General features: G+C 40.2%; 1 protein-coding gene across 1 annotated transcript in view; it reads left to right on the plus strand.

Moving 5' to 3' along the window:
• The first annotated feature begins 8,242 nt into the window (after window positions 1–8,242).
• The window catches only part of UBE2J1 (ubiquitin-conjugating enzyme E2, J1), a 50,741-nt gene continuing 33,959 nt past the window's right edge, over window positions 8,243–25,024 (plus strand). Inside the window, exons 1-3 of the mRNA XM_006888697.1 lie at window positions 8,243–8,328; window positions 20,076–20,149; window positions 21,407–21,538. Coding sequence (XP_006888759.1) covers window positions 8,298–8,328; window positions 20,076–20,149; window positions 21,407–21,538 — 237 coding nt within the window. The 5' untranslated portion in view covers window positions 8,243–8,297. The remainder of the gene's footprint in view (window positions 8,329–20,075; window positions 20,150–21,406; window positions 21,539–25,024) is intronic.

Here is a 25,024-nt window from a genome sequence, read left to right on the forward strand (position 1 = left end):
CAAAATCATTGCTCCTGCATGATGTGTAGTATTCCTTCATGTGAATGCACCACAATTTCTCAATTCTTTTGATTGTGATTGGACATGTGGGCTGTTTTATGTTCTTGCAATGGTGAATAATGCTGATATGAACATTGGTATACAAGTCTCCCTTTGTGCCCCAGTCCTCATTTTCTTGGGCTATATTCCAAGCAGTGGGATAGCTAGGTCATATGGAAGTTCTATGTTCAGCTTTCTGAGGAAACACCAAATAACCTTCCAGAGTGGTTGTTCTATTTTACAACCCCACCAACAATGTAACAGAATTCCTATCTCACCACATCCTCTCTAACATTTATTACTTGCTGTCCTGTTAAGCTTTGCCACTGCTACTGGGGTGAGATGGTATTTCATTGTGGTTTTGATTTGCATCTCTCTTATTGTCAGTGATTTTGAGCCTTTCTTCATGTGTCTGTTGGCCATCTGAATATCTTCCTTTTTGAAAAGTCTTTCTATATCTTTTGCCCATTTTTAATTGTGTTATCAGTCTTTTTCTTGTGGAGACACTGTAAGATTCTGTAAACTTTGGATATAAGACTCTTGTCTGAAATGGTATTGCCAAGTGTTTTTTCCCAGACAGTAGGTTTTCTTTTCACTCTGTTGGAAAATGTTTTTGAGGCACACAGGGATTTAATTTAGAAAGTCCCACCCATCAAATTTATTCTCTCCAGTTTGTTCATAGTTGGAAGTGAACCTAACTAGAGACACAAGAGACCTGTACAAAGAAAACTATAGAATATTTCTGTGACACACAATGAAAGACCTAAATAAATGGAAAAATGTTCCCTGTTGATGGATAGGAAGACTCAAGGTTGTGAAAATGACAATCCTACCAAAAGCAATCTACATGTTCAACACAATCCCAATCCAGATACCAAATTCATTTTTTAAGGATATTGAAAGGGAAATTGTCAAGTTTTTTTGGAGAGAAAAGAGACCCAGAATAAGCAAAGAACTTGGAAAAACAAAAATGAAATGGAAGGCATAGCACTCCCTGACTTTAAAACTTACTACACAGCAGTAGTAACCAAACCAGCATGGTACTGGTACAATGACAGGCACATAGACCCATGGAACAGAAATGACAGGCACATAGACCCATGGAACAGAATTGAGAATCCAGAAAAGGACCCAGCTATCCTTGGTCAACTGATATTCAACAAGGAATCAAAACCTATCAAATGCGGAAATGACAAACTCTTCAACAAGTGGTGCTGGCAAAATTTAACTGCTACCTGCAGAAAGCCGAAATAGGATCCACATCTCACACCATACACAAAAATCAACTCAAGGTGGATCAGAGACCTGGGAGTAAAGCCCCAAACCATAAAGTTCAACAGAGACAAACTGAGATCAAGCTTAGATGGCCTAATCAATGGTATAAAAATTTTAATAAATAATAGATTTGATACTGGCCAATCCCTCACATGTATTGCTGTGTTTGAGTCTATTGTTTCAGTCTCTATATCAATGCATCTCATTGAGGATTGTCTTCTTTTTTGCTGACTCTCCAAATTATCAAACATAATATCCTTTGTCAGAGTCTGGTTTCTCAAGTAAGTGAGGTGAAGTCTTGCCATTTTTCCCTTGTAAGAATCATTCTGGTTGTACTTCTCCAAAACAGATTTGTTCTTCCTTCTGAAAGTCTATGTTGTTGTTGTTGACTGCTGTCGAATTAAGCACGACTCATAGCAACCCTTTGAACAAAAGACCTGAAGCCTTTTGATAACTATCATTTCTCAAAGTTCATAGAGGTTCTAGAGGCATGTTGCTTAGGAAGTGAAAGTCTATAGTACAGCCAATATTCTATAGCATCATCGTAATTTAAAAAGCATCAGCTCTTCATCAGTCTTTCTCATTTACTGTCACCTTTCAATGTACATGAGTTGCATGAATGTACCTGAGTTGATTGAAAATACCCTACCTTGGATCAGGTGTGCTTTAGCCTTATCATGACATTTTTGCCCTTCAACACTTTAAGGCTATATTGGTATTGTTGTATACTGTTAGGTCAGAACCAATTCAAAACCTGACCCTCCAGCAGGATTTCAGAGGCAGTAAATCGATAGTAGGAGATTGACCATCTTTCTTCAGCAATTTGAACCACGTGCCCTTAGATTGGCAGCATAATTCTTTGCCTCTAGACCAATAGAACTAGCTTTAAGAATGTATTCGTTGTTATTGTTGTTGTTACATGCCATCGAGTCGCCTATGACTCGTAGAGACCCTATGTACAACAGCCATAAACCCTGCTCTATCACTTGCCAATCTTATTGTCTCTGACACACCTATCTTTATTACCCCAGTGACTGAATCAATCCATCTCATAGAGGGTCCTCCTCTCCTGCGCTGTTCCTCCACCCTCCCAAGCATGATGTCCCTCTCCAAGGACTGATCCTGCCTTGCAACATGCCCAAAGTATGTCAGAGGAAGCTTCAGAATCCTTGCCTTCAAGGAGCAGCCTGGTTTCACCCTCTCAAGGATGAACTTGTTTATTTTCCTAGCAGCCCATGGTATATTCAATACTCTTCTCCAGCATGGTATATTCAATTCGCTTCTCTAGCACCACACCTCAAAGGTTATACTAGCAAATAATAAAAAAATAAACCCAAAAAACCTATAATGACCAAATTAATTATATTTGAAAATAGCATGTAACACCTATAAGTGAACACAGATTTAATATATAGCCAAACAAGAAAGGGTTGCAAGACCTTCTTCTGAATGTGAAAGGGATTTAAGTGGATGGTTCAGTGTCATATATGCTCTGTAAAGTACCTATACTCATATCCTTTTATAGTTCTCTATGTCAGCAGGGAAAGTCTGCTGTTAGGGACCTCTCCAAAGTGCTGAAGAGCAATGATATCTCTTTGGAGACTAAGGTGCGTCTGATACAGGCCATGGTCTTCACAATCACCTGTTATGCATCAGAGAGTTGGACAATGACCAAGGAGGACAGAAGGAGAATTGATGCCTTTGAGCTGTGGTGCTGGAGAAGAGTATTGAGAATACCATGGACTGCTAGGAAAACAAACAGATTTATCCTGGAAAGGGTTAAACCGGGTGGCTCCTTGGAGGCAAGGTTTCTGAGGCTCCGTCTAACATACTTTGGACATGTTGTGAGGAAAGACCGGTCCTTGGAGAGGGACTTCATGCTTGGGAGGGTGGAGGGACAGCGCAGGAGAGGAAGGCCCTCTATGAGGTGGATTGATTCAGTGACTGGGATAATTGGGATGGGAGTGTCAGAGACAGTGCAATTGGCACAGGACAGAGTGAAATTTAGGGCTGTTGTACATAGGGTCGCTACGAGTCGCAGGCGACTCGACGGCACGTAACAACAACAAACAACAATGTCAGCACTCATCTGTCCTATCTATAGATCCATATTCCTCTATGCTTGTTTCTTGTCACAGTAATTTTCATTCTTAAACAGAGAAAAGCCAGAATTTAAACTCTATTTGAATCATAATTATTGTTATGGATTAAAACTCAGTTTTTGGTTTTTAAAAAAGAAATAGATTTGAGGCATTGAACATCAGTGACTGAGGACCATGTGACTTGTGGGATGACATCAAGGGAATCATCCACGAAGAAAGCAAAAGGTTACTACAAAGACAGAGAGGAAGAAAAGACCAAAATGGATGTTAGAAGAGATCCTGAAAATTGGACTAGAGCATTGAGAAACCAAAACAAAGACAAGAGCTGCTGAAGAGCTGAACCTAAGATTTTAAAGGGCATCTGGAGAAGACAAAGCCAAGTATTCTAATGAATGTACAGAGAGCTGGAGTCAGAAAGTAAAAAGGGAAGAACTCGCTTGGCATTTTTCAAGCTGAAAAAAAAACTAAAAAAAAAAAAAATTAAAATAATTTAAGCCTTGAAGTTGCAATACTTAGAGATGTTATAGGCAAAATCTTGAATGTACCAGGAAACATTAAAAGAAAATGGAGGTAATACACAAAGTCACTGCACACACACACACACACACACACACACACACACACACAAATTTGTCCTACACTAAAATATTTCAGAAAGTACTATATGCTAAAGAGCCAATGACAGTGAAGGAAGCAAGTTCAAGTTGAAACGAAAACATTAGCCAAAAAAAAAAGAAAGAAAAAGGCCCCAGGAATCGATAGGATACCAACTGACATGTTTCAACCCTGGACATACTCACCAGACTGTGCTAGGAAACTTGGATGACAGCTACCTAGCTGACTGATTGGAAAAGATCCATATTTGTTCTAATTCTCAAGAAAAGTGATAAAACAATGTGGAGATTATCAAGCAATATCATTAATATTGTATGCAAGCACAACATTGCAGAAGATCATTCCAAAACAACTGGAATGGTACTTTGACAGAGAGCTGCCAGAAGTTCAAGCTGGGTTTAGAAGAGGCCGTGGAATGGGGGATATCACTGCTGATCCTTGCTTGTCAGATCCTTGCTGAGATCAGAGAGTATCAGAAAAGTATCTATGTTTAATCTACTATGCAAAAGCATTTGACTGTGTGGATCAAAACAAATTATGGTTAACATTGAGAGCTCTTCCTAGAAGCACTTAAATTGGTTAGCTAGAGATCTCTGCTCTTCTAGAAAGAAAGTAATAAAATTCTGACATGTGTCCTTAAAAATTACCAGAATAGACTTTGTTGTTATTTTTTATCAAAGAAGAGGTTGTAATTGTAAATGAGCCAGAAGAGAGCTTTAAGGAACAGACTAAGTAGTGGTCACTTTTAAAGAAGAAAAGCATAAAATCCAGGTAAAGAGGAAGTAAAAAGCAGCCCCATGGGGCATAGAATTGAGGATGGTTTAACAAAGAGTCCCTAGTTCTTTCAGAAATTGAAATTTCTCAGCAGCCAGACAGAAATAATACCTTTGTCCTGTTGTTGTTCTTGTTATGTGCTGTTGAATTGACTATGACTTATAGCAACCCCAGGAATAATGGGTTCTGAACCGTGCTCTATCCTGAGCCAACCTCACCATCTGACAAAACTAACCCCATTGCCACGATCACTCTGTCAATCCAGCTTATCCAGGGTCTTCCTCTCCTGTGCTGAGTCTCTATCCTTCAAAGCATGATGTCCTTTTCTAAGTCTGGTCCGTCTTAACAACATTCCCTAAGTTTTTGAGATGGAGTTTCAAAATCATTGCCTCCAAGGAGCAATCTGGTTTCACTTTCTCCAAGAGACCTGTTTGTTCTCTGGGTAGCCCATGAAATGTTCAAATCACAACTGAAAGGCATTGATTCTTCTTTTGTCATACGTAGTCATTATTCTGCTTAGATGCATAGCAAGCAATTGAGAAGGCAATGATCTGGATCAGGCTCATTTTAATCTCTAGACTAAAATTGCTCTTTTGCATTCTGGAGAGGTCTCTTACAGTTGTTATCTGCTGTCAAGTCACCTGCAACCTATAGCGACCTGATGTACAACAGCTCTGAAGCCTGCCCTGTCCTGAGCCAGTCTCATTGACTCCAACACACCTACCCCCATTGCCCTAGTTACTGTATCAATCCATTTCATCTGGGGTCTTCCTCTCCTGTGCCATCCCTTCACCCTTCCAAGCATGATGTCCTTCCCCAAGGACCAGTCCCTCCTGGCCATATGCCCAAAGTATATGAGACAGAGCTTCAAAATCCTAGCCTCCAAGGAGAAGCTTGGTTTCACCCTCTCTAGGACAGATTTACTTGTTTTCTTAGTGGTCTGTGGTATGTTCAAGACTCTTCTCTAGCACCACAACGCAAAGACATCAATTTTTTTTCTGTCATCCTTGGTCACTGTTCAGCTCTTTGATGCATAGCAAGTAATTGCGAAGACTATGGCCTAGACCAGGCCACCTTAGTCTCTAGACTGACATCATTGCTTTTCAGTCCTCTGGAAAAGTCCCTGACAGCAGATTTACCTCACGCAATTAGTCTCTTGATTTCCTAACTACTGGTGGTGCCCAGAGTGTTGATTGTTGAGCTGAGCAAGCTATTAACAACCTCAATCCCTTCCCCATCCATAATGGTGCTGCCAGTTGGCTCAGTGGTGAGAATCTTTGTCTTCTTGATATTGAACTTCAATCCATATTGAAGACTACAGTCCTTGACCTTCTGCAGCAGGCGCTTCAGGAAACAAGAGCTCTAGAATGACATCATGGCTCTTTAGCTCTCTGGAGAGGTCTCTTACAGACTTTTCCAGAGCAACTCATCTTTTTTATTTCCTAACAGCTGGTCAGAAAGGTCAGTCAAAGGTGTTGGTTGTGGATCTGAGCAAGATGAAATAATTAACAATCTCAGTCTCTCTTCCCTCTATTATGGTATCTATCGCTGATTTGCCAGGTGATGAGTATTTTGTTTTCTTGATGTTGAGATGCAATCCATATTGAAGGCTTCAATCTTTGTCTTTCTGCAGCAAATGTTTCAAATCTTCCTCAGTTTCAGCTAGCAAGGTGGTATTATCTTCTTAAAGCACGTTGTTGATTAGTCAGTCTTCCTTCAACCCTAAAGTCACATTCTTCTGTATAAAGACCAGCCTGCTGAGTGATCTGTTTCACATACAGATTGAAGAGGATGCGCTTCTATCTTATTTTGAACCAAGCAGTGTCCCATTGCTCTGTTTGGACAACAGCTCCTTTGCAATAGTCCTCTCTATTATACAGCCTACTGTGAACTCAGGATAAATAAATCAGAAGTTTTGCAAGCATGCATGGCACAAAAGGGTAACAAGTAATAATTTGAAGATTCAACACAAAGGATACATGAATAAGTATATATTTTAAAAAGTTGATGAGTCAGGATGGGAAAAATTGAATGTAAAATTAACAACATTGTTAAAGTCATGTATACCTGCTAAGGTTTTACACGTCCTTTCTATGAAGGCGTCACATAATTTATAAGTTGTACCACATAAGATTGTGTAGGGAGCTACCTTGGAACAGACCCACTATCCATGCTCCAAGGATTAACAAGTGTCCTATAGTTGAATAGCACATCCGGGTTTGGGTTTATTTGCACATCTTACATCAATTTACTTTTCAGAAAGTAACATGGAATTATTTAAAAGATACAACTTATTTTAGATATTCTTCTGTCTTTCCCTCTGTTTCCCTCTCTTTACAAAGGGCTGCTGGTGAAGCTGAGATACCAAGAACATCAGTCCCTATAGATTTAGAGTCTTAATTTGACAAATACCTGTGGTTCTGAAACTAACTCAAAGCAAAATATTTTCCATCTTAGGTAAAATGAAAATTTCCCAATCTGATTAATCCCGTCTCCCACCTACAATTCTCTCTTTCCCCTTCCATCCTCCCTTGACTTTCCTCACCCCTTCCTCTCTTCCCGGCCAGAGTTCAGCCTTTAAGTCTTAAGAACCCATAATTCTCTTTCTATCCCACTCATGCGACAAATAAAGTATGAAATAAGCCCTTGATGTTTATTTACACTTTTCATATTTGAATATATTTTTCCAAATTCAATGCACTTCCCTTAGGTTTTTTACAATTTTAATTCTTTTTAAAAAATCACCCATAATGCTTAAATCTGGAATGTGTACCTAATTAATTACAATAAATAGTATTTTTATAGAAAACTACTACTCGAGTCTATGATTGGTTAGCCCTTTCTTCACTTGTTTCCTCGGCTAATGGGTCTAAAAATAAAGCATTTCTCAGACACCGCAGTGAGCCGGCCCACACTGTACGGCTGCAGGGTAGCTTTGCAGATCCTCCAGTGGCCTCACGATCCGAGACCCAGGAGGCAGCAGACTGGGCCAGGGTCGCTCAGGCCAGGTTAGGGACCCGGTCTGGGCTCGAAGGTGGCCGTGTAGGTGGGTGGGTGACCGAGGTGGGCGCCGCCCGCTCTTGCAGATCCCCGAGCCGCAAAGGACTGGCTGGCTAATCGCCAAGAAGCGACTGCCACGTCAGGGCAACTTCACAAAACCCAGGCGACAGAGGGTGACGCAGGCGGATCGGCGGGGTTGGCCAGTGGCCAGACAAGGAGGCCGACCTCCTGCCCCGGCGCCCGGTTAAGCGACGCCTCCGCCGGCGCCGGCGCCTGCCCGGCCTTCAGGGAGGCGGGGGAGCAGCGGAGGAGGCGGCACCACCGCGCAGCCCAAGCCTCGCCCCCGCTCTCAACCCGCCCCGCAGTCCGGACGAGGCGGGGCGGCGCCCGCGGAAACTCCCTCGGCCCCGAGCCGCGCTCAGACGGGGACAGCGGCGCACCGAGAGGCGGCGGCGGCTGGCCGTGTGGCCGGAACCTGGCCATCTATCCGCCATGGAGACCCGCTACAACCTGAAGAGCCCAGGTGAGCAGGGTGGGAGGCGGCAAGGCGTCCTGGGCAGGGCAGATCCAAGAGTGCGGAAGTGACCCTGGACCGCCGTCCCCTCGTGTCCACCGCCACTCGTGGCTCCGCTCCGGGCTTTACCCTCTACGCGAGGCCGCCGCCTGCCGGGAGGTGCAGGCCGCAGGGCGGGGAGCCACCGACTGCCACACCCGGACACTGCCTACCGCCTCGCATCACCCGTCAGTCCTCTTCCTTTTCTCATCTTTGTCCAGCAGAGCTGTATCTTAAACTCATCCCTCAGAACAGGTGTAGAAGTGATGTGCATGAGTAATAGGCAACAGCTTCATGTACCTGCAGCCTAAACACCTCCTCTGCTACCAGACTTTTATGAGCTGGGCCAGGTTTAAGAATTTAGTTTAGATACCCAGTTTTCAGCATTTGGGGCCAATAGAATTGCAAATAGAGGGGAAATGACATGCACTAAGCTAGTAAAGAGAAAATGAATTGAGCCATCCATGTGCTTTAGAGCTAATCATGATTTTGTCAAACTAATGATATATTTGTAGTCGGTCATAGTTTTATGTTCTTGCAATTAATGCACCTGCTTCATTTACAAGGCGCTTTGGTGACCTAGTGGGTAAAGAGTTGCGCTGGCAACCAAAAGGCAGGTGGATAGAATCTAGGTTCTCCGAGGAATAACGATACGCAGTCTGCTCTCTTGAGATTTACAGCCTCTGAGACCCTGCTATGGGTCAGTTCCAACTCCATGGTGCATTAACAACAGCGACTTCATTTATAGAGCAGCCCAAATGGTCCTAGCCTCATTCTTTCTTCGTGTCTATAAAGATCATTCCTAGATTAAAGCAGTCTTGAAAGGAATCGCTGAAACACCTGGATAACGTTGTCAAGAGGGGGAAAATGAAAAAAAAAAAAAAAAAGGGGGAAAATGCCATTGCTTAGCTGCTAAATCCTAGGATATTAGTGATGGTGTGTCCAGTTCTTACTACCTCTCATTTTTTCCTTCTAAAAAATGCTCTTCTCCAATAGGAATCAGCAGACTAATATCCTTATGAGTAGAGTTGACATTGTGACTTTTTTTTTAAACTGTGAATGTGCAGACTTCAGAAAAGCCTGGAGCTTTTTGATTGAGCTTTGTTAGCCACAGAGCTCTGTCAAGTTAAGAAGTATCCTTTGGTAAGCTAGTGTGTAGAATTGATTATAATGTTTTGGGAAGTTACCTTTGTATAGAGTCACAACTGACTTCATAATTGACCCTCCAGTGGATTTTCAGACACTGTAAATTCACGTGAGAATTTATTGCCTGTCTTTCTTCCATGGAATAGCTGGTGGATTCGAACCACATACCTTTGTGTTGGCAGTGCAGTTCCTTAAATTCCAGTGAACAGTTTAGGTCCCAAAAGAATTTATGCAGTTAGATTCACTCCTTTCCCCCCTCAGCCTTTGGCTTAGGAATCTCTAGAGAGTAGAAAAGAAAGAGAAAGAAAAACATAACTTTTAAGATTAGATGGTAGAAAGATTGAAGTATTAAGAAATTTAAATAAAGCTATTTGGATAAAAATGTATGGTAAACCTTGGTCACATATTGGTTCCTTAAGATAGTAGAGGTATCTTAGTGAGATATCTAGAGAGTAATTATAACTTAAATATTTGTGCGGTGTGGAATGATGGTGGGAATGAGGAAGTCCTAAAGAAACTATCAGAGGGCATTACTTAGTTTGAAGGGTGTTTTGTGTGCAATTATAATAATTCACTTTTTTATTCCCCAGAATTTTGTACATTTCCACATTATATCACCTTTTGTTGTCTGGTTAGCTCTGGTTGACATGCTTCTAAAACTGTATAATAAGTTGCTTCCTCTCTTTTGTTTCATTTCCTCTTAGGTTGTATTGCTGTTCTAAAAAAAGAGAAAAAGCAATATTTGTTGTCATTGTGTATACTAGGTCAGTGGTATCACACACTGTGCTATAATTGGTTTTATGACTTTCTTTACTTTCTCTGACCTTATTGAGTGTGTGAAGTAAGTCTTGTTCACTCTTTTATCTCCACTGATGAAGTGTTCTTTAAATGTTTGTTGAATGAATATCCATGCAGGGCTTTTCTAAACAAAAACATCAGAAACTTAGTACCTTTGCAATGGTAATATGGTAGTAGGAAGAGGCAGCTTGTGCTATGTGCATCGATATTACCTCTTCAGTATACCTGCTTCTTGCATTTCACCCATGCTTTCAGTACTTTCAGAATATGTACTTTCCAAGAGAAATAGATGCATGGGAGATAGTGGTTTGCAAAAAGACCCTATATTACCGGTGGCTCTTTGGCCTCAAGCATCCATTGTAAGCCTAGTGAACTGACCTGGACTTGTGAAGAACGCTAAAGCCTAGGTTCAAAAAACCTAGAGTCTGGATCCAAGTAACCGTGTGCCTTCCATAAGAAAAAGAAGAACACCAGAAGTATGTGGTTCGAATCCACCAGATGCTGTGCTGGAGAAGGCAGGACAATCTCCTCTATCAATCAGATCCGATTTGACGGCACACACACACAAAATAATATTTTTTATAATTTTTTGTGCATGTACTGTCAAATCAGATCTGACAGGAGGAGATTGTCCCTCCTTCTCCAGTAGAACTGCGCATCTCTGGGATTGCAGTGCACAAAATAAAAAATGTGTTAAAAAAAAAAGGAACAATTACACAGATGAAGGTCAGAAGATGGTGTTTTCCTTTCTGTGTCTCTTTTCAAAGAGTCTGTTTTCATTTAATAACTGCTATGAGATAAGACAGGAGCTGGGGCTAAAAGGATTCCTCTAGTTAAATAGAAGTAGGAGATAGAGTATCAGGAGGAGCAGACCATTCTTTGGCTTTCCTTCTCAGGTAGTGCTTTGGAACTTGGCTGTTTTCACAGCAGTGATATGGAGCCAAGGGAGCCTTAGTATGAGACCAACTACATAATCAGCGCCTTCTTTTGAACCACAGAGAATAATTTTGAAAGCCTTATATCCCAGTCCATCTCTGACCTTAATAACTTATGGTCTGGGGAAAAGAGAAGAGTGAAGCAGAAGGGCATACCTCATTTTACTGCATTTCACTTTATAGTGTTTTATTGCATTTCACCTTATTAGATACTGCAGTTTTTACATATTGAAGGTTTGTGGAAGCTCTGTATCAAGCAAGTCTGTTAGCATAATTTTATTCCAACAGCCTGTGCTCATTTCAGGTTGCTATTTGGTAATTTTCACAGTACTTCATCATACTCTTGCACCACCCAATAGTTTGGTAGTTTTGACTATCAAAACCCACTCATAGGGACATGCCTTCTGGTTGTCAAGGCTGTAAATCTCTTTAGGAGGAGGCTGCCTGTCTTTCCCCCAAGATGGATTTGAACTGCTTACTTAGTTAGCAGCTTGATACATTATACGGTATGCCACCACGCCTCTTAATGGAACATAGTGCAGTGTCCACGTAACTTTTATATACACTAGGAAAGAAAAAAAAAGTGTGAGACTTGCTTTATTGCTATATTTGCTTTGTTAACATTGGCCTAGAGTCAAACCTTCAATATCTTCAAGGTATGACTGTGTTTAAAGAAATTACTAACTTCCTTTTGACCAATGTAAAGATTGAAGTAGAATATGATAAATGACTTGTTCAAGGATTTAGGGATATGAAATATTAAGTCCAGAATTTTAATGTAGTTCTGATTCTAGAGTCCATGTTATTTTACACTGAGATATTAATAATATATTGTGTTATTTAAGAAAAAAATAGGTTGTGAAAATACTAGACAAATCTTCTGTTTGGCCATATGACTTTATGACTATAGCTATTACATGGTATATGCCTTTGTGGCCTATGGACTAATAGTAAAAAAAGAGGAGTGACTGGAGATTCCTGTCTGGCCAGATATTAAAAATAGATGAGAAGCATTATGTAGAGGATCTGCAGCCCTTCCATGCTGGTCTCTCCAACTAAACACTCTGTGTTTGGTTATTTTACATTAAAATTACCATGCTACTTTTCTCGAACCAAGGATTTTATCCAGTGAGTTTGAAAACCATTGCCCTTTTTAAGTTAATATTTTATCATTTGTGTACATTGTGTTTTATGCATGTACATTGTCTTTGATATATCTCTTATATTTCATTTGTGTATATTGTAGGATTTTTCCCTTTTACAGGCATCTTACTAATAACTACTTTCGTGAAAGCATATAAGCCAGCTTGGACCTTGTGCCTTAATAGCCACATTTTAGATAGCTAATTTAGGATTTGCCCATCCCTGTTAAACCAATACTCTAAGGGAATAAGCATATCCCTTTTGCTGAAGAATCCTCTGTTCAGCTTGGAAACTGAGCATCTGCATCCAAAGCAAAGCCCAGTCCATAGCAAGTTATCAGGTTACAGCAATTAACACTAGCTCACAACATAAATCATCTTCTCTTCATCTGGTTGGGTTCTGGGCAACTCGTCTCCAGTCATCTGTGTCTAGGTTCCAGTGGGCATCAGCCACAATGTTTCAGACCTCTTGGTCCCTTCACTCAACCCTAGCCCCCACATGGGGCCAAGTCAACCAACCAGGAGTCCTCATGATTCCCTGCATCTCCAGCCAACAACCCTTCCCTGTTCATCCATACATCTGTGCATGTTACGTGGACAGCACTGAAGAACACATCCATGCTCAGCCTACTTCTCCATTGTTGTATTGAACACCATTACCTTTAATCCCAGCCTTAGGAAGACATTTATTGGGGGATGACAATGAAATGAAATTCAGTAAATCTTTAAATGCATACTATCACTAATACCATATGCAAGCAAAATGTTGAAGATTATCCAAAATACAAGCTGGGTTTATAAGAGACTCTGGCACTAGGGATATCATTGCTGATGATATCAGATAGATCTTGGCTGAAAGCAGAGAGTACCAGAAAGGATGTCTATTTGTGTTTTATCAGCTGTGCAAAGGTATTTGATTGTGTGGATCACAACAAATTTTGGTTAACATTGAGAAGGATGGGAATCCCAGAATACTTGTTTATGCTCATATGAAACCTCTATCTAGACCAAGAATCTATTGTCTGAATAGAGCAAGGGAACTCTGCATGGTTCAAAATCATGAAAGGAGTGGGTCAGGATGTAGCTTTTCTCCATACCTTTTCAAACTATATGCTGAACAGCTCTTTTGAAAGTCTGGACTTTATGATGAAGAATGTGGCATCAGGGCTGGCAGGGGACTCATCAACAGTCTGTGTTAAACAGATGACGCTACCTTGTTCACTGAAACTGAGGAAGACTTGAAGCATTTGTTGCAGAAGATCAAGAACTGCAATCCTCAATGTGAATTGGATCTCAATATCATGACAACAAAATTCCTGCTCCCTAGGCAGCATTGTGATAGATAGGACCAAAGATTGACATTGTTAACAATTTAATCTTGCTTGGATCCACAATTAACACCTTTGGCACCATCAATCAAGAAATCAAAAGAAGAGTTGCATTGGAAAAAAAATCTTCTGTCAAGGACTTCTCCAGGCTGTTAAAGAGCAACAGTGTGAGTCTAGAGACTAACATGCGTCTGATCCAGGCTGTGGTCATCTCAGTTGCTTGCTATGCATCTGATAGCTGGACAGTGAATAAAGAATGACAGAAGAAGAATCAATGCCTTTGAGTTATGATGCTGGCAAAGAGTATTGAATATTCCGTGGACTGCTGCAAGAACAACAAATCTTTCCTGGAGAGAGTAAAACCAAGCTGTTTCTTGGAGGCAAAGACTTTGAAATTCCATCTTATATACTTTGAACATGTTGTCATGAGGAGCAAATCCTTGAAATAGGATGTCGTGAATGGGAGAGTGAAGGGTGGAGAGGAGACCCTGGTTGAGTTGATCTGACACAGTGACCAGACCATTCCACTGGAGTCAGGTGTGTCAGAGATGAGGAGGTTGACTCTGAATAGGGAAAGGGTCAAAACCATTGTTCATATGTCATTATGAGTCATAGTTGACTTGACCTCACACAACACCAATAAAATGTGCAGTGAAGTAGATGTATAATCTACTCTTTACTGTTTTGGGGGGGGTAGGGGAGGCAAGAATGACAAATGTTAAATAAGTAATTAGAACAAGATTAGTTTTTTTAAAAAAAGGTTAAATATAGCTTGTCATAGAGCATCAGGATTTAACCTAGTCTATAAAAATGCATCTGATAAGGGAGTTCTGGTGGCCTAGTGGCAAGAAGCTGTACTATAATCTCAGAGGTACATGGTTCAAATCCACCAGATGCTCTGCTTGAGAAGGAGGGGCAATCTCCTCCTGTACCAGTCAGATTTGATTTGATGGTACATGCACACACACACAAAAAAAAGCATCTGGTCATTAGAATAACTTAAAGTGCATTTAGAAGGCAAATTCCTAGTCTCCACTTTCTTCCTGTAATAAATACTGGTGAAGTACAGTGTTTCATTTTGGAATTCTGATACAAAGGTCCCTGGTTCAAATCCCGCAGGCACTGTGTAGGAGAATGACAATTGCTTCCCATAAAGATTTATAGCTTCGAAACTCAACAGAAGGTCACCGCTTTCAGGCAGTGAATTTGGTTTTCTGGTTTTATCCTCTTCGTAATACTCCTCAGATACTTTGGTTGTCTGCACAGATAGGGATCTCTATTCATTCCTTCTTTTAGTTATTTATTGCTGCTAAAACAGACATAACATAAGTAAATAGCTTTAACAAACTAATATATTCTCATACTGTGATGACTTACTGGTTAGTAGCTGCATTGCAATCCCAAAGGCCTGCAGTTTGAATCCACGAGCTGCTCCTCAGGAGAAAGATGGACCATCTCCTCCCATGTGTTTCACTACTTCCAAAAACCTACTGAAGAAGCAGCTCTGGGCTGGTTCTGACTTGACTACACATAACAATAACAACAATAACAGTTTAGAAGGCTAGAAAGCCAAATTCAGGGTGCCAGACATAGTAGAAAGGGCCTTTCTCTATTGGTTCTAAAGAAGGGTCCTTCCTCATTTCCTTCAGCATATATAGGCCTCTTGTTCTTCAGAGGCATCCACATGTCTTGGCCTTCCCTGGGGTCAAGGAGATTCCTCAGGCAGAGACCTGAGTCCCAAAGGACTCAATTCCACTCTTGGGAACTCTGTCTTGGTGGTATTGAGGGCCCCCATCTAGCTAGATTTCCTCCTCCTTTGTTTCTAGTGAGATAAAAGGTTACAGGCCACATCCTAGAACAATATTCCTTGCCTCTATCAGGGCTATGATGAAATTTAAGGGTTGTATCCCACTTTTAATCCTTTTTACAACTGTTTGGTTATTCTAGGAATGATTATATGTGCCTTTTTTTTTTAATAAGCAAGCATCTATTTTGGGAGGACACAATTCAATCCATGATACCGATGAGGGCAGACAGCTGAAGCTAAAGGCAGTTCAGTGGTAGACCTTTTCACCATTCATAATGCAGATCTAGCTTGTTTCCTGGCCATTATACCTCATGCAGAGTCACCACCTGTGTTGACAGTGGGGGCTTCCATGTTGCTTTGATGCTGAACAGATTTCGGTGCTGTTTCCAGATCATGATGGTCTATAGAGAAAAGCTGCAACTCGTGAAAACCCTATAGGTAACTGCATGACAGCTTATGGGAATATTAAAGTGCTTTGCTTTGTTCAGTTAGGGGCCAACTTGATGGCAGCTAACAACAGTAGCAGCAACAGGAACCAGTCTAGATAATGAGGTAAGGAGTATTGAGGGCTGAGGCAACAGTCCATATGAAGTACTGGTATAGGTAGGTAGAAGACTGAGTGAAAGAACTGAATGAAACTTAGAACTGAATGAAACATGGTATCTAGAATTTGGGGTACAGTGTCACAATATAGCATACATGCTTCATGATGATTCTTTGTGTTGACTACCTATCCTCTAGACTCTAAACAGCTTGATGATCAAAGCTATGTTTTGTTTACATTTGTAGCTGTATCTATCCTGTAGCATATAATAGGAATTCAGTGAGTATTTGATGAACAATGAACAGTTTTTTGCCTAAAAGGGGCTTACTTACAGTTAACATATGAAATAGGATAGCAACTTAAGAACTTTCTTCTTTTCTAAAAACCTAGGAACCCCTGAATAAAGTAAAATTTTATGTAAAAGCGCTGATAAAAACAGAACCCTTTTGGTTGTGTATGTGTGGGAGGTACTGTTCTCCAAGTAACATTTCAACCTGTGCCCCCACACATTTTACTTTTCTTGTTCCCTCGGCTTTATTCAAATAACAACCTAGGCATTTCTTTTTTGTCTCTCAAATGTCATAACATGATTCCTTTCTTTTTCTGTCTGCTCCCAAGTTCAGTGTCTATAGTGACTTCCCAGCATCCAGTGCATACCTTTCTTAGGGCACTTTTCAAACTATATCAGTAGTGTTTAAGCAGAGCCTCAAACACTACTGGGTTGCCTGGATTTTCCTTGGTTTGATTTCCGACACCAGGATCCTGACGCTATTCTAGATTCCCTAATGCTTGAGGAGAGGATCTGGGATCCAGGGCACTAATTGAAGGGCCCTTAAGAGCCAGCAGTGAAGGAAAGTGGGTGCAAATGCAGATGAGCTTGTAGATTATAATAGGGCCACAAATATACTCTAGTTAACAGTGATAAATTGTGGAAATAAAATGTGTGTGTCATTACAATAAGAGGGAAGACAGGAGAGATGAAGCATGTATAAGTAGATTGGAGAAGCTCTGTGGTGGTAGATGGCATGAGTGGGCTGGTGGGGTTACTAGAGAAAGTAGAAATACTGGGTGACATCATGTCCCAGTACAGTTGATAATTGGCATTAATATGCCAACTTCTGTGATTCCCATCCTCTCCCTTTCAGTAATACTCAATTGGGTGGGCACTGAGTTAGAAGGTTACATTGGGTCCTTAGTTGTTCAATTTTATGGGAAATGGTTAGAACTCAGCCCTGTCATTTATTAGCTGTGTGACTTTGGATATGTTGCAAAAACCACTCCATGTCTCAGTTTCCTCATATGGAAAGTGAGAATACAAGTATGTATCTCATAGGATTGTTTTGAGGATTAAATAAATTAATGTTTATAAAACATTTTATAAAAGTCCTACCACATGGTTTAAGATCAGGAAGAGTATGTGTCAGGGTTGTATCCTTTCTCCATACCTATTCAAGCCTTATGCTGAGCAAATCATTCATGAAGCCCGACTCTATGAAGAGGAATGTGGCATTAGGATTGGAGGAAGACTCATCAACAGCCTGTGTTATGCTGATGACACAACTTGGCTTGCTAAAATTGAGGAGGATGTGAAACTCCTGCTGCAGAAGATCAAGGACTGCAGCTTTCAGTATGGATTACATCTCAACATCAAGAAGACAAAGATCCTCACCACAGGCCCAGCAGTTAACATTATGATAGATGAAGAAAAGATTGAAGCTGCCAGTGATTTAACCTTGCTTGGATCTACAATCAACACCCTTAGTACCAGCAGTCAGGAAATCAAGAGACATATTGCATTGGGCAAGGCTGCAGTCAGGGACCTCTCCAAAATACTGAAGAGCAAGGAAAGAACTGTTGAAAAGGAATATATGATTAGGCAGTATTTGTATGACAGCTGCCCAGAATAAGAAGTGTATAGCAAAGTGAACTGGGGTGGGGGGGGGGGGGGGGGGGGGGGAGAAATTGTACAACAATGAATGAATTTTTTTTTAAAGTGAACTGGGGAAACAGGTAGGGAGGAAAATGTGCAACCATGAATGAATGAAAATCCAACTTCTCTGTAAACTTTCATAGCAATCACATTTTAAAAAATGAAAACAAAAAAACCCAACCAACCAACCAACCAACCAAACAAAAAAAGACCAAGGTGCACCTGATTCAGGCCATGGTCTTCTCAATCACCTGAAAAATAAGGATAACAGAAGAAGAATTGATGCCTTTTGTGCTGGAGAAGAGTACTGAATATCCCATAGATTTCCAAGAAGACAAAACAGATATGCCTTGGAGGGGTGTGGCCAGAATGTTCTTTGAAGGCAAGGTCCACCAAGCTTTGTCTTTCATATATGTAGCTAGGTGAGGCTGTTCTTGGAAAGGGACATCATGCTTACAAAGATGGAAGGTCAGCAAAGGAGAGGAAGACTCTTAAAGAGATGAATTGACACTGACTTCTGCAGTGGACCCTAGTGTCTCTGAGATGATGAGGATGGCACAGGTTAGGGCAGGGTTCACAATGGCTGTTTGTAGGGTTGCTATGAGTCATATTTGACTTAACAACCACCACCACCACAGAGGAAGTGTGTATACAGTAAAACCTGTGAAAGCCAGAACTTTTGTAAATGGAAACCTGTCAGAGAAGGGAAATGTAACTGTCTTTCACTAACAAATAGTTAAAGAAAAGTAGTTATTGTTCCTTGTCAAAGGCAGAAAACTTGCAAGACCCAGGAAAACAAGACCGTCATGATCTAGCTCTCACAAGTTTTCACGATATTCAACACTTTAAAAAAATGTCATTCTGCATAATTAGTAAAACATGTATGGGGACCCAAGGAGGCATGGGGTGGGAGCAGTGAGGTGAGGATGGATAGGGGCGAAACTACAGGCTTGTACACTCTGGCGGGTGGAGGGAGGTAGTGAAGGAAATGGGAAGGATCCAGCGGGGACCTGAAAAGACAGGGTAATGATGGGCATGCCCAATGATGATTATAAAACATAATGCATGAGAATGATTGTATGAAACACAGTGTGAATGAAGAGTAGTGTGACACAATGTATACGACCTTTGTAAGCAAACCAGTATATCTGTTTCTATATATGGGCTCGCTTCGGCAGCACATACACTAAAAATTGGAACGATACCGAGAAGATTAGTATGGCACAAGGATGACACTCAAATTCACAAAGTGTTACATGTTGTTATTATATTTTGGAGGAACATTCATCTAAGTAGTACAGCACTCTTCTGTCAGTATACTGTACTGAGGTTACCTGGGGTTGTGTCAAATGCCGTAATGGTTACCCGTGGTAGACAGTGTTTGGTGGAGCTCCCAGTTTAAGATAGATTTGGAAACCACATGCCTCTGGAAACTCTATGAACATTGAGAAACGATAATAGTTATAGAAAGGCTTCAGGCCTCTTGTTCATAGGATCACTATGAGTTGTGCTCAACTCAGCAACAATCAACAACAGCAGCATATCTCATATATCGATATCATTCTTCTGATGAATTGTGATTGTCTCCTTAAACTAAAACCCATTTTGGTTCTGAATCATAGAAGTCCTCCATAGTTGCTTTTAGGCTGTCAAGTCTTTATGGGAGAGCACTGCCCATCTTTCTCCTAGTGTAGCTGGTGGTTTTGGACCTTTACATTGTTGTTGTTAAGTGCCATCGAGTAGGCGACTCATAGTGACCCTATGAACAAAAGACCTGAACACTTAACTTTAATCCTTTCTCCAGGTTCATAGGGTTTTCGGAGGCAAGCTATTTCGGAAATGGATGCCACTCCTGCTCCCAAGCTTGTTTTAATTGGGGAGCTCCACTGAACAACAGCAGCCTGATAATGTAATGCACAAGGGCACCTTACTACTTCCTTTACTGTTATAATGAAACTGTTAGTTGAACTAGTCCTCCATACTTACTTTCTTCTGTTAAAGTAGAAATTTTCATAGACTTGTGAATTTGTGCTAATCACTTGGAAAAGTATGTTTTAAATCCTTCCCTCCTATGAATTTTATTTTAGCTGTTAAACGTTTAATGAAAGAAGCAGCAGAATTGAAAGATCCAACAGATCACTACCACGCACAACCTTTAGAGGTTAGTTTCTTTCTCTATAGTCTTCTATGTATTTTAACTTGAATATGACAAATTCTTTAAATGGCTTTTTTATTGATTTGAGTTATTGTTGACATATCTGATGTGACTTATTGGTGTATTTTATGATTTATAGAGAGCTCTGGTGGCCCAAGGGGGTAGAGTTGTGCTGCCAGCTGAAGGGCAGGTGGTTCGAATTTACCAGTGACTTCATAAGAAAAAGATAGGCAGTCTCCTCCGGTGCTATTTATAGCCTCTGAAAACTTCCTGGAGGTTAAGACACAATGAGTTGTTTGTTTTTGCTAATCTTTATAGTTCATTATCCTTTCTAGTAAATGGAATTGCTTTAGTCTTTATACAATGGTGCTAAATTTGCCTTTGGATCTTGAATATGAGGCTTGGCAAATAGAAAAAAGGCCTCAGACTCTTATGTTTGGAAAGTTCAACCTTTAAGGGGAACTTTACACCCTGCCTTGGGGTTTTTACATAAACACCTTCACCCCTTTTGTCTTCTCATTTGTAAATAAGAGTATTTAAATCTGCTCAGTGTAGCTTTCATGGTAATAGAATGAAATATAATGCAGTATGTGTAGAAATACTTGATAACTATAAGATGATTCTTGTTGTTGCTGTGTACCATGAGTCAGAACCGATCCATAGCTGACCCTTCAGCAGGTTTTCAGAGGCAGTAAATCACATAGAGATTTACTTGGAGCAGTAGTAGATTCCAACCATTTAAGTGTGTATTGGCAGCTCAGTTCCTTACCACTAAGTCAGCAGAGCTCCCTAAAATGATTATAGTAGCATATATATTAGCATTACTATTTGTAAATGAGTTCCATTTTTAAATTACTGTTTATATATAAATCAAGTGATTTGTTAAAGTATTCCAAAGTATGAAGATAATTTTTCTGTAATATAATCCTCATTAATTGGCATTCTCCTAAGGATTAATGTCCAGGTTAATTGAATCTACTATCTTATTTATGAATATTTAACAGGACTTAGAAGTTTTAAATGTATTTTTTTTTAAAAATTAGCTCTTCCAGGACATTAAAACTAGAGTAAGTATCTAACTTTTAATCTTGAAACGGATTTTGTGCGTTAGACTAGTATTAGTATTTTAGCATCAGTATATTATTGTTGGAATAGTATAAAAATGTAATATTTCTGGCCTAGTAATATTTCTGCTACTTGCATTAGTACAAGTGATCCAAGCATTAACGTGCATGAATCCTAACGGTTATTGTTTTTATTTAGGATAACCTTTTTGAATGGCACTTCACTGTTAGAGGGCCTCCAGATTCTGATTTTGATGGTGGTGTTTATCATGGACGAATAGTACTACCACCAGAGTATCCTATGAAACCACCAAGCATTATTTTACTAACGGTAAGAATTGTTGGGTTTTTGGAATGCTTGTGGTGTAGCCCATCGTGGTGACTGTGATGTATGAGCATATTCCTTTTCATTACAAAAAAAAAGAGCAGTATTATAATTTTGCTGTTGAAGTCCAGGCTTGCAACACTCGCTCCCCCATAAAAGAATTCCTAGGAAACCGATGTATCTGAGAGGTTCTGAAATGCCTGAGAAATAGTAGTGATAATGCACACATTCATGTCATACTGTGGTGTAAGAATGAAATGAATTAAAGTATCAAAGTGCTTGACACAATGTCTGGCATATGATTAGTACAAAATAAAAGTTAGCTATTGTCAGAGCCTTGGTAGTACAAGGGTTAAGCACTTCACTGCCAATTGAAAGGTTGTTGTATACCATGGAGTCAGAACCCACCCATAGCTGACTGCCCCATGGATTTTCAGAGGCAGTAAATTGCACAGGAGGAGATTACCCATCCTTCTCCTGTGGAGCAACTGTTGAATTCAAGCCACATGTCTTTGCGATTGTAGTGCAGTTGAATATTGACTTTAGAACCTGAATCCTGAGCATTGCTTTTTCTGAAACATCACAGGCAGGTTATATAGTGTTTCTGAAATTTGATCTTAATTTTCTCATCTACCACAAACGAATGGATTGAGAAATTATGGTACATTCACACAATGAAATACTATGCAGCACGCAGGAGCAATAACTTGGTGAATTATTACCTAACTTGGGAGGGACTGGAGAGCATTATGTTTAGTGAACTAACTCAGTCCCACAAGGATAAATATTGGATGTGGATGTGCAGGGGGAAGAGGGGATTAGTCATTGGGTTGTACAATTTGATGGGTGGGGGTTGGTGAGGAAAATTGAAAGAATGTTCAAAATTGTATTTGTATTTTGTAAACAAATAGTAGGGGGAATAAAGAGATGATAAATACAATCACACTATGAAGTTTCTGTTTAACAAATACTTGGTAATTTTGAGAATCATTAATGCCAGCAGTAGGCTACAGCAAAGAACTGGAAACAACTTACTCTGTCTTTTGGTTGTTAGATCATGAGGAGAGGGGCTAGCATGAGATGACCTTAGCTAGAAAGTTGGGGGCAACAGCTCTTTACCAAATACAGAAATATTTTAAGCTCTAGTGGCCAAGTGGCAAGAAGTTCCACTATAATCCCATGGACACATGGTTCAAGGCCACTACCTTCTCTGGAAGAGAAGAATGGGTAATTTCCTCCTGGGAAATTAACTACCTCTAAAAACCCACCAGAGGGTTAGCTATGGGTTGGTTCTGACTTTACGATACACAACAACCAACAGTATGGTTAAAACTCATACTTAAAACAGAATGGTTTAAAGTCAGTCCTGCCCACTTGATTTTCAATATTGTACTCTTTCTGATTCCCTTCTCTCTTTATTTAATTTTTGTTTTCTGCTTTTTTTTTGGTATACAGTTTTGAATTTTTTAAATGTAAGGTTTGTGTTTTGTTTTTTATTGAAAGTTTACACTCATTCATTCATGCACACTTCCCCCTCCCTCTCACTTCCCTGTTCCCTTTGTAATTCTTGTCCTGTTCCAAACACATAATTGCCATACACATAATTTCTAATTGTTATTCCTTTTAGATTGCCCGTCCTTTCACTCATTCCAGTGCAGTGTTCATTATCCATTCTTTTCTCACTCTTTCCCCCACCACTATCTCCATCCTGTTATTACAGTAGTGGACTTATACAGTATTTGTCACTTTGTGACTGTGATAGTTCACTCAATATATTATTTTCCAGCATGTTTAACTCAGCATAATATCTTCTGCAGAAAAATGAACCAAGATCCACTCCTCACACTGGAAACAAAAACCAACTCAAGGTGAATCAGGGATCGAGGAGTAAACGCCAAAACCATAAAGTTCATCAAACAAAAATAGGAACAAACTTAGAAGCCTTATATATGGCATGAATAGACTTCCAAGCATATCTAAAAACTTACAACCAGGAGAGGATAAAATAGATGACTGGAACCTTCTAAAAACCAAATCCTTTTGTGCATCAAGAAACTTCTCCAACTGAGTAAAAAGGAAGCCCACTTCCTTTTGAGGAGGAGAGGGGCTGATAGTGATGAACTTGGCTAGAAAGTTGGGGGGGAGCAGCTATTTACCAAGTACAGAAATATTTTACGCTCTGGTGGCCTAGTTACCAAGTACAGAAATATTTTACGCTCTGGTGGCCTAGTGACAAGAAGCTGCAAGTTGATACTTTAGTAGTCGTGTCTTATTTCCATAAACTTACTTAAGTGAATCACTTCTGTGAAGATAGGTACTAGATCTCCACCTGCCTGCTGATCATCATTTTATCAAGTCAGATTCATGTTCAGAATGGAAATCATGATCAGACTGGGAAAAAATATTTAGCAAGGACATTTCTGATAAGGGACTCATGACTAAGATTTATGGAGTAGCACATCAGCAAGAAAAAGACAAGTTACAGAATGGGCAGAAGACATGAACAGAAGCTTCACCAGAGAAGGTTAGATGGCCAGCAAATACATAAAAAGTGTTCAGAATCAGTAGCTAATTGTTGTTGTTAGCTGCCATTGAGTCGAGTACAACTCATAGAGACCCTATGAACAAAAGATCTGAACCCTATTCTATCCTGTGCCATCTTCACACTTCTTACACAAAAGAGCTCATTGCAGCAGTCACCGTGTCAGTCCATCTGGTTGAAGGTCTTCCTCTCCTTTGCTGACCTTCCACCCTTCCCAGCATCCTGTCTTTCTTCAAGGAATAGCCCCTCCTTGCAACACGCTCAAAGTTTGTAAGGCAAAGCCTCATCATTCTGGAGCTAATAGCAACCATGAGTTATCATCTTACCCTAGCAACAACAGTAGAGTTCAACAAAACAGTAAACAACAAATCTGGTGAAGATGTGAAGAGATCAGAACTCTCATACACTACTGGTGGAAATATAAAATGGTACAAACAATATGGAGGGCAGTGCGGTGCTTCCTCAAAAAACTGGAAATAGAAATATTGTTTGACCCAGCTATCCCATCACTAGGAATAAACCCCAAATAAGTTAGAGCTGTGTCCCAAACAGATATATGCACACCCATGTTTATTGCAGCTCTAATCACAATAGCAAAGATGTGAAAACAGCTCAAGTGCCCATCAACAGCAGAATGGCTAGAGAGATTGTTACTTGTCACACAGTGGAATACTATACAATTTAAAAAAATACTCTTCTTTTGAAGAGTATTCTCCAGTCTTTAATCAACCAATATTTGCTAATATTGCAATATTTAGACATACTATGTACTAATCGTGCTAATGCAAAACCTATACTTGGACCAAGAGGCAGTCGTCAGAACAGAGCAGAGCAACACCGCATGGTTCAAAATGGAGAAGGGTGTATGCCAGGGATGTGTCCGATCTCCATACCTTTTCAACTTATATGCAGAGCAGATTATCCGAGAGGCTGGGCTCTATGAGGAGAAG

This window comes from Elephantulus edwardii, unplaced genomic scaffold (assembly GCF_000299155.1).
Source record: "Elephantulus edwardii isolate Elephantulus edwardi_28Jun2011 unplaced genomic scaffold, EleEdw1.0 scaffold00071, whole genome shotgun sequence".
In the NCBI taxonomy this organism is placed as follows: Eukaryota; Metazoa; Chordata; class Mammalia; order Macroscelidea; family Macroscelididae; genus Elephantulus; species Elephantulus edwardii.